We start from the raw sequence: 14,438 nt of genomic DNA on the forward strand, positions 1-14,438 counted from the left end.
TACAAATAGCTCGGAATGACACGAAAACCGTCTTCAACCGAGGGCTAAGCCAAAGTGCTTGTGGGCCTCACCGGGCCAAAACCTCTAAGTCAGGCTAGCGGGCTGGCCATTTCTAGCTAGCTAGCCAGCCCTCCAGGGTGAGAATGCCAAGCTTGACATTTTGTCAAACCTCCAGCGTCAGAATGTCAAGCTTGACATTTTGCCAGCCTTCCAGCTTAGCCCATTTGAATGCCAATGGCTACTTGGCATCAGCATGACGCCATCTAGTTGGCGTCAGGTTACCGTTGGATTTGATTTTTATTTTTTTGGACGAATTTAAAAAAATATTCTAATTTTTTTCCTATAAATACCTAAGTCATTCATACACAATTTCTCACATAGTTTTCACTTTAGCATTACTCACTTTACCGATACGTGCCACTCGAAATCCTGTAACGACTCGTCCCGCAATTTACGGAATGGAAAGGCATTTTCATAATTTTCACTTTGGGTTGAAATATATTTTTGAATTAGTTACTTTTAGTCTTAATTGGTAAGCCACGTGGGGCCCACCCTTACAACTTTGTCCCCTGGCCGACTTTTCCCTATCCCTCTCTTTCCTTATCTCTTTCTTCCCTTATCTCGTGAAGCTCTCAAACTCTCAGACCTCTCTCTCACAGCTCACTCTTATCATCTCCCTCCCTATTCGTGAGCAAACCTATACCCACACCTGCAATGAACACCATCACCCACCACCAGTGGTAGACCTTCTCCCCCTCATTCTCTGTGAAGCACAAAGACTACCCAACAACCTTCTTTGGACGTCAAACTATGAAGAAACACCTCGGAGGAGCTAAACCTAGATTCCTGGCTTGAACCGTGGGTTTTCAGATGACTTTTCCGGCCAACTCTGGCCACTAATTAGGAAACCAAAGGTATAATCCTAGTATACTCTTGTTCGTCTTCAATTTGGTAGGTAGATCATAGGTTATAGTGGAGGTTCGAGGTTGACCAAAGCTTGGAAAGCTCCGACTTTCTTCTTCGTTAAAATCGGCCAACCCGGCTTGAAAACGAGTCAAACGTGATCCGCAAAACCTAAGCTGGCCCATCCCAGAACTCTGGCCATCGCGTAGAGCACACGCGCCTCCACTAGAGGTACTGTGCCGGTGACTTTTCCAACCAACTTTTCGGTGACCTAAATCGGCGGGTGGCCGTCCCGGCCGTCGCCGTGTGGCGAGGCGTGAGTGTGCATACAGCTGTGCATGGGGCTAGCCTTGGTCCCTCTTATGTTTTTCGAAGTCCTGAATCCATTTATGACGTCTGTTTCCCGAAATTCAACCATTTTAATATAGTTTTATTAATTGATACCTTTATGTGCTTAGGTGTAATTGTTTATGGCGTTTCCATCTTCTCTAATTTGCACGACTCTTAGACGGTGAAGTATTTGTGAGTGGACCCCTTCTAAAATGCATGATTTTACTATTAGAAATGCATACATGAAAAACATGATTTAATGGCTACGTTTTATGAAACGTTTATGAGTAAATTGGTTTCACGCTTTATGAATTATCATGCTTTATCGACTTTACGTTCTTTGTGGTATATATGATTGATGACTACCTACTTATGAACGTGGTTTTACGACATGACGTTTTAGTTACTGAGCTTCGTTTTGAGATATATATATATATATTAGAAATATTATGTTAATGTTTTTATGTGCTTACTTAGTGGTTATTCATACGATACTGCCTACGGGCAAATGATACTTATATATGGCTTCGGCCTGGCATCTGGTTGGTGGCTTCGGCCGGAAGATACTTATATTAGCTTCGGCCGGGCGTAGGTTGGTGGCTTCAGCTGGAAGATACTTATATATGGCTTCGGCCAGGTGTAGGTTGGTGGCTTCGGCCAAAAGATACTTACATTGGCTTCGGCCGGAAGATACTTATATATTGGCTTCAGTCGTGAGATGTAGTGCCTACGGGCAATTGTGATACCACTACTAAGCACACTATATATGATATATGTTTTATGAAGTTTTATGGCATGCTAGGGTTTTGGAAAACCTATTACATATTATGCTATTGAGTTTTCATAAACTTTGGGGGTTTGTACGTTGTTGAATAACTGTTTTAGTATTACTATATATCAACTTGGACCACTCATGTTTTGTTTTGCGCCTCCTCAAGACTTAGAATCGAGGTGTACAATTTCGGCGTCAAGGTACTCCGCCATTGGCATCTTCGAGTCCTCTCGGTGTAGGACCCATCTCCTTGTTCATTCAAATATTATATTATTCCTTTTTAGTGTCTTGGATTAGTTGTATGCTTTGAACACATTTCATAATTGCATATTCATTATGGTTAAATTTACAAGTTTTATTTATGTTAGTTATTTCTTTCTAGTTCTCATGCATTCTAATATGGCGTCATCATCTTCGGGTGCGGCCAACACGTGCCTACCTGGTGTTTGGAGAATATCAGGGTAGGGCGTGTCAAATCCTATCCGAAAAATTATTGAAATTACATAAAGAGAAGAAATATGGAGAGTTACTCACATTAGCGACACATGTCACTTGAAATCCTATCCAAAAAATTATTGAGATTATATAAAGATAAGAAATCCGGAGGCTTATTCATTTGGCGACAAGTGACACTCAAAATATGTCCGAAAATCTTATTTTAATATGGTAGTTTAATTTAATTAACTATATTAATTCAATTAAAATAATAAAATATGTTTGGCCTATGACCCTTTAGCCTCCACGGTTAACCCTTTTTCGGTTGAAGATTGCCCAAGTATTTTTCGCCTTGGTCAAAATGGAACCCTAACCCTAAAACTTTTGTTGGGATGCGGCCTTACCCAAATCCAGTAAATTAACCCACCTCACCTAACCCATTCCTACCCGGTAGTACCCGTTCTGAAGAGAGCCATACCAATTAATCTAAAAGCAAATCAAATCCCTAGAAGTAATGCAACGACTTAAATGGTGTTGTGAGAAAAAGTAGTCAGAGATAGCAGACTTCAAGGGTGATGGGGATGGATCTATAGGCTTCAATATCTCTTTGGTTTATGCACCCATGCAAAGTCACATCCAAAGTCTTAAGATCTAAATTACTCATTTTCTTGTTCAGATCCTATTGGACAAGGAACACGGATCGGACAGTTCTAGGGTTGCTCTACTTGTGCAACAGCTGACACCATTAATACTTGGACTGTTTGGGTTTGGATACAGAGAAAAGCAGTTTTCCAATTTCTTATACGTGCAACTAGCCAACTACTAGACAGTAGATTCTATGGTTTGCTCTATATTTATGCTTGCCTCATAGCTTATTCGTCTAAACACTGCCTATCGGACTTTGGAGTCCAATCGGCTTCTTCTTCTCTACCTGTTTCTAACAGCTTCCTTGTTTGGGAAATTTGCTTGTTTTCTTGTTGAAATAAGTAGAGGGTTTTGTTTCCGTTTTCTGCTCGGGAATGTTGTCTTTCTCCTTTGGAAAAAAAAAACCCCTAAATTCCTGCCTCTGTTTTTTGAGTTTCTTGCAGTTAAGTCTACTTTGATTGGTTGACTTGTGGGAAAGTCTGCCCCTCTTTCGCTTTGCTGCCAAACATATACTCTTCATTTGTATTGTAAAAGTTCATATTATTCTAGGTATATGGTATTTTTCATCTTAAGTCTTGCATGTGGGAATGAGGTATGCAGTGCAGCCAAGGATGACTTGCCGGCAGCAATATATATTCAGTTACAATATTATATATCAACCCGTATCTTCTATATATATGTATATGTACATAGCATATATATGGGATGTATCATGTATATATGTTGATGTCATCTCATGCATATAAGGTACAGAAAGATACACGATCTTGTGACAATGAGATGGTCGGCAAGTCGTCTCTGGCTACATTTTTGCCTCCTTTTCTCATGCTAGATTGTTATGATGACGATAACAATCCCGATCTGGACAACCATATATGCATAAAGTGATGGTAGTTGTAGTCATTAGAGCATGTTCTCATGCAATAGACCTCAAATTTGAAGGGTTAGTTTATCTAGTTTTATGGAAATCTTGTTTATTTCTTTATGTATTTAACAGTATTTTTTTACTTAGATATTTGGGCATAGTCACATTAGCTATAGCAGATACGCTTTCCTTATGCACTCAAGTTCGCATATCTCCACTGTAAATTAGATTAGTTTTTGGTAGAATATCGCTTGTATAGTTAAAGGAACACATTCCTCTTTCATCTAATCTTTTCCTATCTTTGCAGATGGAAGTCGCCAGCTTGTATATATCCGATTTCATGTGAGTCTACTTGAAATGACTCACATGAAACTTTCTGCTTCTTTTGTTCGATGTTTTAAAACTTTCCACATGATTCAGAAGTTGGATAGTATATGGAGCTTTACTGTCCAGCTAATCTCTCTTTCTGCATTCACTAGGTATGATCACAGATTACACAGTACTAACTGCAACTTGAAGGAAATGTCCTTGTCTGCTAAGTTGATGCTTTATTCATTTTAGGGCAATTTCGTGTGTGTGTGTGTGTGTATATATATAAATATATAAACAGGTCGTGTGTAACTTATGATAAATGGTGAATGTGAGGTAGTTGGGATTGGATTAACTTTTCTCATAACATGAACGTGTTACCATAATTTTGCATAATCTATGAAAAAATGTCACTTTTGGAGAAATATTGGAGAAATTTGATTCAAAGTATTTAATCTGCCGATGATTTGGAGAAATACTGGGGATTCATAATTAGGAGATTATTACGTTGGGTGTCGTCGACCAAATCTTGGTATGGCAATTTTTGGGAGAAAACTAATGTATCCGTCCTCACAAAAATGGTGCTAAGGTCCACTCACACCCACCTGTTGCATAATTTGGTCAAAGCGGTACGAAAACAAGGTAGGTTAGGCAAATTAACCATGTACTATTTAAGTAGACTTAATTACTATCTTTGTAAATGTAGGCCAGTTGGTTATCTTAATGTGTCGTTCTTGTTATATTCAAGTTCAAATATCTCATTGTATTAACGATCAAATCACTCTTTTGTAAATAAAATTAACCATGTACTATTTAAGTAGGCTTAATTACCACCTTTGTAATTGTTGGCCAGTTGGTTATCTTAATGTGTCATTCTTGTTATATTCAAGTTCAAATCTCTCATTGTATTAAAGTTCAAATCGCTCTTTTGTAAAAAGTTTAGAATATCGCCTTGTTTAAGGGAAAAAAAATCTCTTTTAAAAGAACATATATTATTTTCGCCATGATCTCATGCCATACAATAGTTATGTAATCTATGTTGGCCTCTAAATATGAAGATCTATGTGTCCTTTTTGCGCTCATTTTCTCTTACATCTGTCTTTCTATAGTTTTGAGCTAAATAAATCAAAAGGAAAATGATTTCCTTTAAATAAATTGGAAGCAAGTTATTTTCTCAGAAAAGTATTCCCATTTGCACTTATGCAGCTTTGATTTGCATCATAATTAACATATAGAAAAAAAGAAACATACATATTACATATAACAAAAGCCCAATCCAAATAACTACTATGAAACAAACTCTAGATCATACAAATCTCCAAGAAAAATTTGTATGAACCATATCAATTACAAAAACGTAATGGGAAACGAAGGAAGAAATTAAGACTGATAGATGGAGTTAGCTAAAGAGATATGAGACCTTCCCTGACCAGCAATCCAAACATGAGAACAAAGAGACCGACTCCGATGCACTGAGTTGGAGAGACGAGAGTCTGAGAATAAGCAGACAAGGTCACTGCTGCACCAACTATTCCAATGACAAAAGCACTCGACTTCGGATCCATTTTTTTACCTTTTCTGTTAATATCTTAAGAGGAATGAGAGAAGACACTTTTTGATGAACTTAAACGCTGATATAGTTCAAGATTTTGGTGGATGATCAGAGTTTAAGAGCAACTGAGGTCAACTCTTTTTGCATCTCAAGGGCAATGCTTGCCCCTTGATGCTCTCTAAGAGTGCCACAAGTCAACCCCTTAGGTGGATCATCGATAATTTATCACACAGGTGGCTAATTTTTAAACATGATATAAAATTTGGCTCATTTTTCAATATTTTTCAGAATTGAGTCCATTTTTTAATGTTATATTCGGTTTAGATGGTGATTTTCACACTCTTTGTTTTTTTCCTTTTGCATTTCTCCTTACTGATGTCTATTGACTCGTCTATAATTTATTCAAATCAAAGATTAATTTAAAAGAGAACCGTGCCAGAGTTACACGAAGACACGTCGGTACAGCTGCCCTACTGGAGTAGCTCTCAACAATGCGGGTTGGGCTTGAAGCTAGTAAGGTTGAGTCTTTGTTGAAAATTTTCAAGTGGGTTAGTGGGTTGCTTAGAGAAGTTGAATTCTTGCTTTCCACAATGGAAAAGAAAGAAATTGTATTGAGTATTCATGTTCTTAGTGATTTGATTGAAGGGTTTGTTACTGGTGAATCAGAAGGGGGCGTTTCGATGTAAGATAGAGTGAGGCGGCAATTAGTCCCTAATTATGGAAATGAAGAAACCCCAATTGGCTTTTTCAAGTTTGTTGGGTTATGGTGGAATTGGTTGTCGATTTGGGAGGTTCGAAGGAGGTTACAGTTGAGAAAATCATTGGATTGCTTTGCAAGGATGGAAAGATACAGGAAGCAAGAAATCTTGTGAAGAAGGCTATGGCTTTTGAGCTCAGGCCTAGCAACTCAGTTCTTTATGACATTACTTGTGGTTATAGTGAGAAGGATTTTGATGATCTGGTTGAGTTTCTATGCCGAAATCAAGTGTGCACCTGATGTTCAGGCTGGGAATAAGATTATGCGTTTTCTATATAGCAGTTTCGGAACAAGAAGGGCGGAACTATATATGCGAGAATGAGAACATTTAGGCTTCAGTCCTGTTGGGTTAACCTTCGGGTGCTTCTCATGATTATGAATGGAAAATCGCAGGTATACAGCACGTCAAGAGATAGCCCGAATTCTTAATGAAACTCAAAAGCTGTTGATTCTGCGTATATTGTTAGTAGGGCAAGATGCAGTTGTACATACAACAGAGCAAGTACTAGTCTGTGGGCGGAGTAGAAAGATAAGCGAGAGCTGGCTTGTTTTTCCAGCATGCAGGCGTAGCTTTTGGTGGTCAAGGATATTATAAACTATAAAAGCTTACCAACTCTTGAGTAAAAAAACCGACCCAGATATATAACATTGTTGTGGAACATGGTGGGGAATTTGGATAATTGTTAAATGGAAAAGAGTCAAAGGATTAGATCCAACATCCAAGATTGTATAATTAGGTTTAATGGAGTAGGGAAACTTTGATGATAAATCTTATCATGGTTGTAAAGATGGAGTAAAGTATTTATTATTATTGCCTTTTTTTTTTTTTTCCTTTTTTATACAAAGTCATGCTCTTCTAAGGTCCTCTTTTGAGGACATTTGAGGACCAAATGAATTTGTTCACAAGATTATATAAATATTTAGATCTAAAAGCTAAAATATTTGACAACTTCATAATGCAAAACAAGAAAATGTGTTTTTTTAATGAGTTATGGATTCCAAGTTGGTTTTACTTTATTAAGTTGTCAAATAGTTTAAGCTTTTGGATCTAAACTAATATAATTTTGTGGCTAATATGTATTAGGTCCTCAAGTCCTCAAAATGAAGCCTTAGCAGAGCAGGACTGTTTTTATACAAGCGATAGTAGGAAGAGAGAATTGAAATTAGGACTTCGAACACAAAGGTAAATACTGTTAGTTTCTAAAAGATGATTAAATTTAATTTATGAAGGGTATGTGGAGAGTTTTTTCTATATGTCGGGAATACAGTTCGGTACACCAAGTATCATAATACAAGTGGTTGGAAAAAAAATTTCAAGTATCCAACTACTTGTATTATAACACTGGATATACTGAGTTATGTTTTTGGCACACTGAAAAATCTCTATTATATATCAAAAATAAATTGTCAAAGTTAAACACATTAAGTGATTAGTTTCAAAGTGACAGTAGAAGACACATGTCACACAATAAATGAGAAAGGTAGCTATTAATGGCATTCCTCAAGTCCAGTCTCAAAATCTCATATTATATGCATGTTTCCAATTTGGTCGTGATTCACTTTGCCAAATTGGGGTCAAAGTTGGTGCAGTTGGAAGTGTGTGGTGACCTCTTTTATTTGCTCTAAAATATTTGGTATATCAGAGCAAGTACGAGAGCAGGTAATACACTTCACAATTCATGGATCCGTCCGCACAAAGAAGATTTTTTTTGGGAGCTTTAACGAAAAGTTCTATTTATTTTAATAAAAAATTATATTTTTTATATTAAAAAGTTAATCATGGTACTATTTATTTTACCATTTATTTTGTTCTTATCGTTAAAACTCAAAATTTTCTAACTCTTTTTATTAGTTTTCTGATTTTTTTCATTTTTTATGAATCTTTTCAGGTCCTGATGTAAAGTAGAGAGAGACTTTATGTGTTTACCGCATGCAAATAAACACCCCTTCGACTCCTGTTCCAAGCACAACAATTAGCTTCCACAACTCGTGTTACCAAAACCGATTAAAAACCACGAATTTAATCCAGCACGAAAAACATTTGGAGAAACATGAAGGCAGGAGCAGCTGTTGAGCTTGGTCATGGTGAGTCCAACTCCAAAGGGATAGCTTCAACCACTGCAAGCGCAGGGGTGAATCGAGGAGCATCAATCCTCGACTTCATTCTGCGTATAGTTGCGTTTCTTGGGACCTTGGTGAGCGCAATCGCCATGGGAACCACCCAGGAAAGGCTTCCTTTCTTCACTCAGTTCCTTCAGTTCAGGGCTGAGTACGATGATCTTCCCACATTCACGTATGTTTCCTCACCATCAACTTTTCTGTGTTCATAAAATAGTAGACCTTCTAATGCATAAACTAATGAAGTTTAATCTTCTTATAATAACAGGTTTTTCGTGGTTACGAATTCCATTGTGTGCACCTATCTGGTGTTTTCTCTAGCCCTTTCCGTCTTCCACATCATACGAAGCAATGCTAAGAAGAGCAGGATTATCTTGATCTTCTTCGACACGGTAATACCTCATTAAGATTTTGCAAGTTTACAGCGTACTATCCATTACGCTTAAAGTTCGCTTAACGAAAGTGAGTTTTATACCTTTGTGCAGGCAATGCTTGCTCTTCTGACGGCAGGTGCTTCTGCAGCAGCAGCAGCTATTGTGTACTTAGCACACAAAGGAAATGCCAAGGCGAATTGGTTTGCCATTTGCCAACAATTCAACGCCTTCTGTGAGCATATCTCTGGCTCTTTGATCGGATCATTTGTTGGAGTTGTTGTGTTCATCCTCTTAATCTTGCTGTCAGCTGCGGCCCTCTCTAGGCGCTGAGCGTTTAACACATGCTTCGTGCATCAGTTTGTTGATTCACGTGACAGAGTGAATTTGCGTGACTCGTGTGTCATCTAAGATGTTTGTTTTTCCATTTGATACAAAATGTATGTTGTGTTAATGTATTCCATTTTCTTTCCTTGCCAAATTCGACTGTGAATCCGGGTTTGTGTAACTATTTCAATGTGCTATATTGCATGCAGTCTATCATTTTATTTGGACACAAAATGTTGCTCTTAGAACGAACTAAAATGAAGGCAAACGAAGATCGGTAGCCAAGAAAACTCATTTACAAATCATATCAGAACTTTAAGAAGCAAAACTTTCTCTTAGAACAACTATATTGGTCACACTTGTTTAACAATTTCGAAGACACATTATAATGACATCAGAGCACTGGGTCAACAATCTGAGGCTTAAATCCACGGTGTTTTTAACAGGACTTAGGTTTGCAATCGAACAAAAAATGCAAGAGAGCACTGTTATCTGCTTCAATTAGGCTATAGCCAGGCTCCTTCTTCACCTCTACATCCCCTTGCCTCTCACCTCGCAAAGCATATATGTTAGATAATAGCACGAAATCCCACTCTCGTCCCTTCTCATTTCAAGTAGTCGCTTATTTGCACTCCTTCCCAGCTCAAGGTTTCCATAAACTCCACAAGCCCCCAAGCAGATGTTAAAGTCCCACGTCGGTGGGGTGAAAAAGAAACCAAGGGGTTTAAATAGTATTACCCCACTCTAACTAATACCAAGGTCTTTTGTGGTAAAACCCCACATCTGACGGATTGGGCAGGTGGTGAAATTGGGCATAGTATTGGTGTTTTTAGAGTGGGGCGGGGCCGACGATCTAAAAATCCAACATGGTATCAGAGATGACCGTTGAGTTCCATTGAAAACAAGTGGGCCCAACATGAGCCGATCCCTGAGTTTCGATCTAAAAATCCAACATAGTATCAGAGCCCACGATTTCGGGACTGTGCAAGCCAACGAGCTTGTGTGCAAGCCAACGAGCTTGTCACCCACAAGGAAACAAGTCTGAACTCTTAATATAGAGACAACCGCTGATTTCCATTGAAAACAAGTGGGCCCAACGTGAGCCGACCTCTGAGTTTCAATTATCGATGTGGATCTCCATGTGTGAACCATTAAAATGGGGTAACACGTGAGGGGAAGTGTTAAAGTGGGGTTACCGATATGGATCTCCACGTGTGAACCACTAAAATGGGGTTACACGTGAAAGGGAGTGTTAAAGTGGGGTTACACTTGAGAGGGAGTGTTAAAGTCCTACATCGGTAGGGGGTGAAAAAGAAACCAAGGGGTTTAAGTAGTATTACCCCACTCTAACTAATACCGAGACCTTTTGTGGTAAAACACCATACCTGACGGATTGGGTAGGTGGTGAAGTTGGGGACAATATTAGTGTTATTAGAGTGGCACAGGCCCTGCAATCTAAAAATCCAACAACAGATTCCTCCAAACAATGGCATTGGGAGCAATCTCCATTTTCTCTATGAACTAAAATACGTCATTTAGTAGCCCGGCACGCCCTAACAAATCCACCATACACCTGCAATGCTTTATGTTCGGCACAATTCTGTAAACATTCTTCATTAGATTGAAATATTTGCACCCCTCTTCTACTTTCCCGGCATGACTATAAGCACCAAAATTCCAACAACATGATCTTGTTAAGCCTGAATTTCAACCTTTGCATCTCTTTAAACAGATTAACCGATTCTTTAGTGTGGCCATGAAATGCCAACCCTCCCATCATCGAATTCCATGAAGACACAACCTTGTCCCTCATCCGCCATAATACATATCTATAAGCGCATTTCCAAGTACGATGCTCATATCTCCTGAACCCATCTCCAGAAGAGCGAAATTTATTGCCCTACGTCCAAATCTCTAATATCTTTCAAGCAAACAAAAGTGTTGGTTAAACTTTTTGAAATTGTAAACTTAAGCTACTAAAGAGATGGCTAAGAAGCTCTGAATTTCATTAATTCAACTTGAATGAGAAATTACAACTTAAATAAGAAAAATAAGTCTACTGCTGCAACCAACATAACGTCCACTTTGTAGATTTTGTGGACTACATACCACGACTCCAGCATGAAAATACACTCATGCCTTTCTATTAAAGTCATCAATAAAAGAAAAATATTTCTTCTTACCATTTGATATTGGATTGATTGGACCACATATGTCTTAATGCACCAGCTCCAGTAGGTTTTGAGCTCTCCAAGCCTTTCCTTTGGGAAATTGATCATGATGTTGTTTGCTAATAACACACTCTTTGCAGACTTGAGATGGAGGTGTGATCATGGGAAGGCCATTCACCATTTGCTTCTGATACAGTGTCCTCAAGCCATTGAAATTCAAATGGCTATATCGGAAGTGCCACAACCACGATGAATCGTCTTTCTTAGCCATCAAACAAGTTTGGACAGTCTTGATCTTCAGCGTAAAAAATCTGTTTTGGCTCATTTGAACCATAGTAATGGCACCCCTTACAGAATCATATATCTCATATGCATATTTCTGAAGAGTTATTATAATAGGGAGTTTTAACGAAAAACCCACGGTACTGTTCACTTCAACGAAAAACCACATTTTTACACTAAAAAGTCAAACCTGGTACTATTCATTTTACCCTTTATTTTGTCCTTATCGTTAAAACTCAAAGTTTTCAAACCATTTTCATTAGTTTTCCTATTATAATAACCTTTTTCTTGTAACTGTCCAGCGCTCAACAAATTTGTTTTCAAACTAGGCACATAAAACGCATTTGAAATTGTTTCAACAAAATCATTCTTTGTCCTATTCTTAGTCCCTATATGTCACAGTAATTCGAAAGTTTTCATTCAGAAATGAAAATGATGACTTACAGCCACTTATATGATTGTTGCAACCTGTGTCTACATACCACACTTCTGAATCGATCTCCTCCTTAACGTGAAAAGCCATCAAAAGTGTCTCATCATCCTTCTTTTCAGCAAAGTTGGACTTTTCACCCTTCTCTTTGTTTTTTGGCAACTTCCTATAGCATTCATTGCGATAATGCCCATAGTTTCCACACCTGTAGCACTCAATGTTAGACTTGTTAACTTGTCATTTTCCTCTATTTTGAGAGTGATCATCATGTCTCTTAGAACTTTGGTGTTATCTGTCTCCATCTTGGTTGCCTCGACCACCTCTTCCTCTACCTCTACCTCGACCTCTTCCTTTTGAGCTTGAGGATTCAGAAAAGGTAGAAGCTTTCAGAGCTTGTTCTTATGAGTTGACACATTTTGTGGTGCCACGGTTCAACTATTGCTAATGACCAACAAGGAGCTTTGAAGCTCATCAATTGACATCTCCACATTGTCGTTTGACTCTTCAATATAGCAAACGATGTAGTTGAACATTGGAGCCATAGGTCTCAGGATCTTATCTACAATGGAGCCATCATCAAGCTTGTCACCATGGATTCACATTTTGTTTACAATCTTCATGGTCCTTGCAAAATACTTGGTGATAGACTCTCCATTTTTCATTTGAAGAGTCTCACAGTCTCGCCTGAAGCTATGCATGCTACACTCTTGCTAACCCTTGGTACTTTTTCTTCATGGAGTCCCAAATGTGCTTCGAAGTATCCTTCTGGAGAATAGTCTCCAAAATCGCACGATCAATTGATTGGAATAGGTAATTCTTTATCTTCAAATCCTTCAACTTCAGTTCTTCAAGCTTCCGTTGCTGCACAGCCGTAATCGTGTTTTCTTCGGGTATAATATACCACATTTCCACAAGATCCCAATACTCTTTGGACCTTAGGAAATTCTTCATCAACATGCTCCAATGATCGTAGTGACCGTCAAAGCATGGAATCGTTGGCTGAATGAAATTCTCCGCTGGCTTGTCAGACGCCATGGATGCTTGCTATTGCAAGGACAAAAGTTGTTGCTTCTATGTGAGATTCTCAACATAGGCCCAGTGGGGGCTCTGATGCCAAGTGTTGGTTACACTTTTTGAAACTATAAACTTAAGCTTGCTAATAAAGAGATGGCTAAGCAGCTGTCAATTTCATTAATTCAACTTTGAATGAGAAATTACAACTTAAATAAGAAAAACAAGTCTACTGCTACAACCAACATAACATCCACTTTGCAGATTTTGTGGAACTATATACCACGACTCCAGCATAAAAAATAAACATGATTAACAAACTAACCATGACTCATACAATTTAAGGATTCTCATATAGATTAGGTAAACAAGTCTCTAACCACGTGCAACCACTTTATTGAAAAATAAATAATCTAAATATAAATCTTAAAAAAAGACCCGAAAACATTGTCACTTCATCAGGCTTTTCTCCCAGATTTCTCATCTCATCAAACATTTGCAATGCCTGCTCATTTGAGGCGCAGAGTACATAATCAGCAATCATTGCATTCCAAGTCACGTCTCTCTTCGGAACCTCATCAAAGAGCTTCCTTGCACTCTCCATCTTCTTGCATATCCTGCTGTCAAAGCTGACCACGGCACAACCCCCTCTTCGCCGAGTCATCAAAAAGCGTGCTTGCAATCCTCAAATCTCCACAATTAACGTGAAAATAAGTAAGGGTATTCCTCACAAACGTGTTCGACTCGAACCAGAACCTCGCAACCTTCCCATGAATCCCCATTCCCATGTTAACCCAAGAAAGCTTAGTGCAGGATTTTCCATCTGGGTATACAGTAAAACCGCATTTAAAGGGTTTTGGCTCTGAGCTGAGCCTCTGATCATGGTGTCCCACATGAAGGTGTCTGGTTCAGACACATGATCGAATGGCATACTTTATGGTGCCTGAAATCCCCATGGCGCAGCAGAATATGAGTTCTCGTATGGCGGAATAGTTCGAATTGAAGCCGTTGACCACCATGGAACCGTGGACTTGCTTGAGAGCTCGGAGGTTGGTGCATTTTCGCCATAGGCTTGACCGTTAGTGGCGGTTGGTGCTCCTGTCGTTTGGTCTCTTTCGGATCATTACACGTTGCTCCGCCACTAGGACTCTTGGGAGGAA

General features: G+C 38.7%; 3 protein-coding genes across 3 annotated transcripts; 1 reads left to right on the forward strand and 2 right to left on the reverse strand.

Annotated features, from left to right (window-relative positions):
- Positions 1 to 5,410: 5,410 nt before the first annotated feature.
- Positions 5,411 to 6,007, reverse strand: LOC139193668 (uncharacterized). Its single transcript, XM_070817132.1, has one exon. It carries the CDS (start codon positions 5,822 to 5,824, stop codon positions 5,663 to 5,665), a length of 162 nt encoding a protein of 53 aa, XP_070673233.1. The 5' UTR covers positions 5,825 to 6,007; the 3' UTR covers positions 5,411 to 5,662.
- A 2,612-nt stretch (positions 6,008 to 8,619) lies between these two features.
- LOC139193575 (casparian strip membrane protein 1-like) lies at positions 8,620 to 9,390 on the forward strand. Its single transcript, XM_070816846.1, has 3 exons — positions 8,620 to 8,861; positions 8,955 to 9,078; positions 9,172 to 9,390. The coding sequence occupies exons 1-3, from the start codon at positions 8,620 to 8,622 to the stop codon at positions 9,388 to 9,390; spliced, it is 585 nt and encodes a 194-aa protein (XP_070672947.1).
- Positions 9,391 to 11,601: 2,211 nt separating this feature from the next.
- On the reverse strand, positions 11,602 to 13,302 carry LOC139193645 (uncharacterized). The gene is made up of 4 exons (XM_070817084.1): positions 12,983 to 13,302; positions 12,282 to 12,472; positions 12,119 to 12,226; positions 11,602 to 11,987 (listed from the first exon to the last, which is right to left on the reverse strand). Exons 1-4 carry the CDS (start codon positions 13,300 to 13,302, stop codon positions 11,602 to 11,604), a joined length of 1,005 nt encoding a protein of 334 aa, XP_070673185.1.
- Between the last annotated feature and the right edge of the window lie 1,136 nt (positions 13,303 to 14,438).

This window comes from Malus domestica, chromosome 17 (genome assembly GCF_042453785.1).
Source record: "Malus domestica chromosome 17, GDT2T_hap1".
Classification (NCBI taxonomy): domain Eukaryota; kingdom Viridiplantae; phylum Streptophyta; class Magnoliopsida; order Rosales; family Rosaceae; genus Malus; species Malus domestica.

Excerpts from the sequence above, each read along its gene's own strand:
- LOC139193668 (XM_070817132.1), bottom strand. The coding sequence starts at position 5,824 with ATGGATCCGAAGTCGAGTGCTTTTGTCATTGGAATAGTTGGTGCAGCA.
- LOC139193575 (XM_070816846.1), top strand. The coding sequence starts at position 8,620 with ATGAAGGCAGGAGCAGCTGTTGAGCTTGGTCATGGTGAGTCCAACTCC. Across the intron at positions 8,862-8,954 it reads GATGATCTTCCCACATTCAC|GTTTTTCGTGGTTACGAATT; the intron begins GTATGTTTCCTC and ends TTATAATAACAG. Across the intron at positions 9,079-9,171 it reads TCTTGATCTTCTTCGACACG|GCAATGCTTGCTCTTCTGAC; the intron begins GTAATACCTCAT and ends ACCTTTGTGCAG.
- LOC139193645 (XM_070817084.1), bottom strand. The coding sequence starts at position 13,302 with ATGGCGTCTGACAAGCCAGCGGAGAATTTCATTCAGCCAACGATTCCA. Across the intron at positions 12,473-12,982 it reads ATGAAGAAAAAGTACCAAGG|GTGTGGAAACTATGGGCATT; the intron begins GTTAGCAAGAGT and ends TGAGTGCTACAG. Across the intron at positions 12,227-12,281 it reads CAACAATCATATAAGTGGCT|GGACTAAGAATAGGACAAAG; the intron begins GTAAGTCATCAT and ends TGTGACATATAG.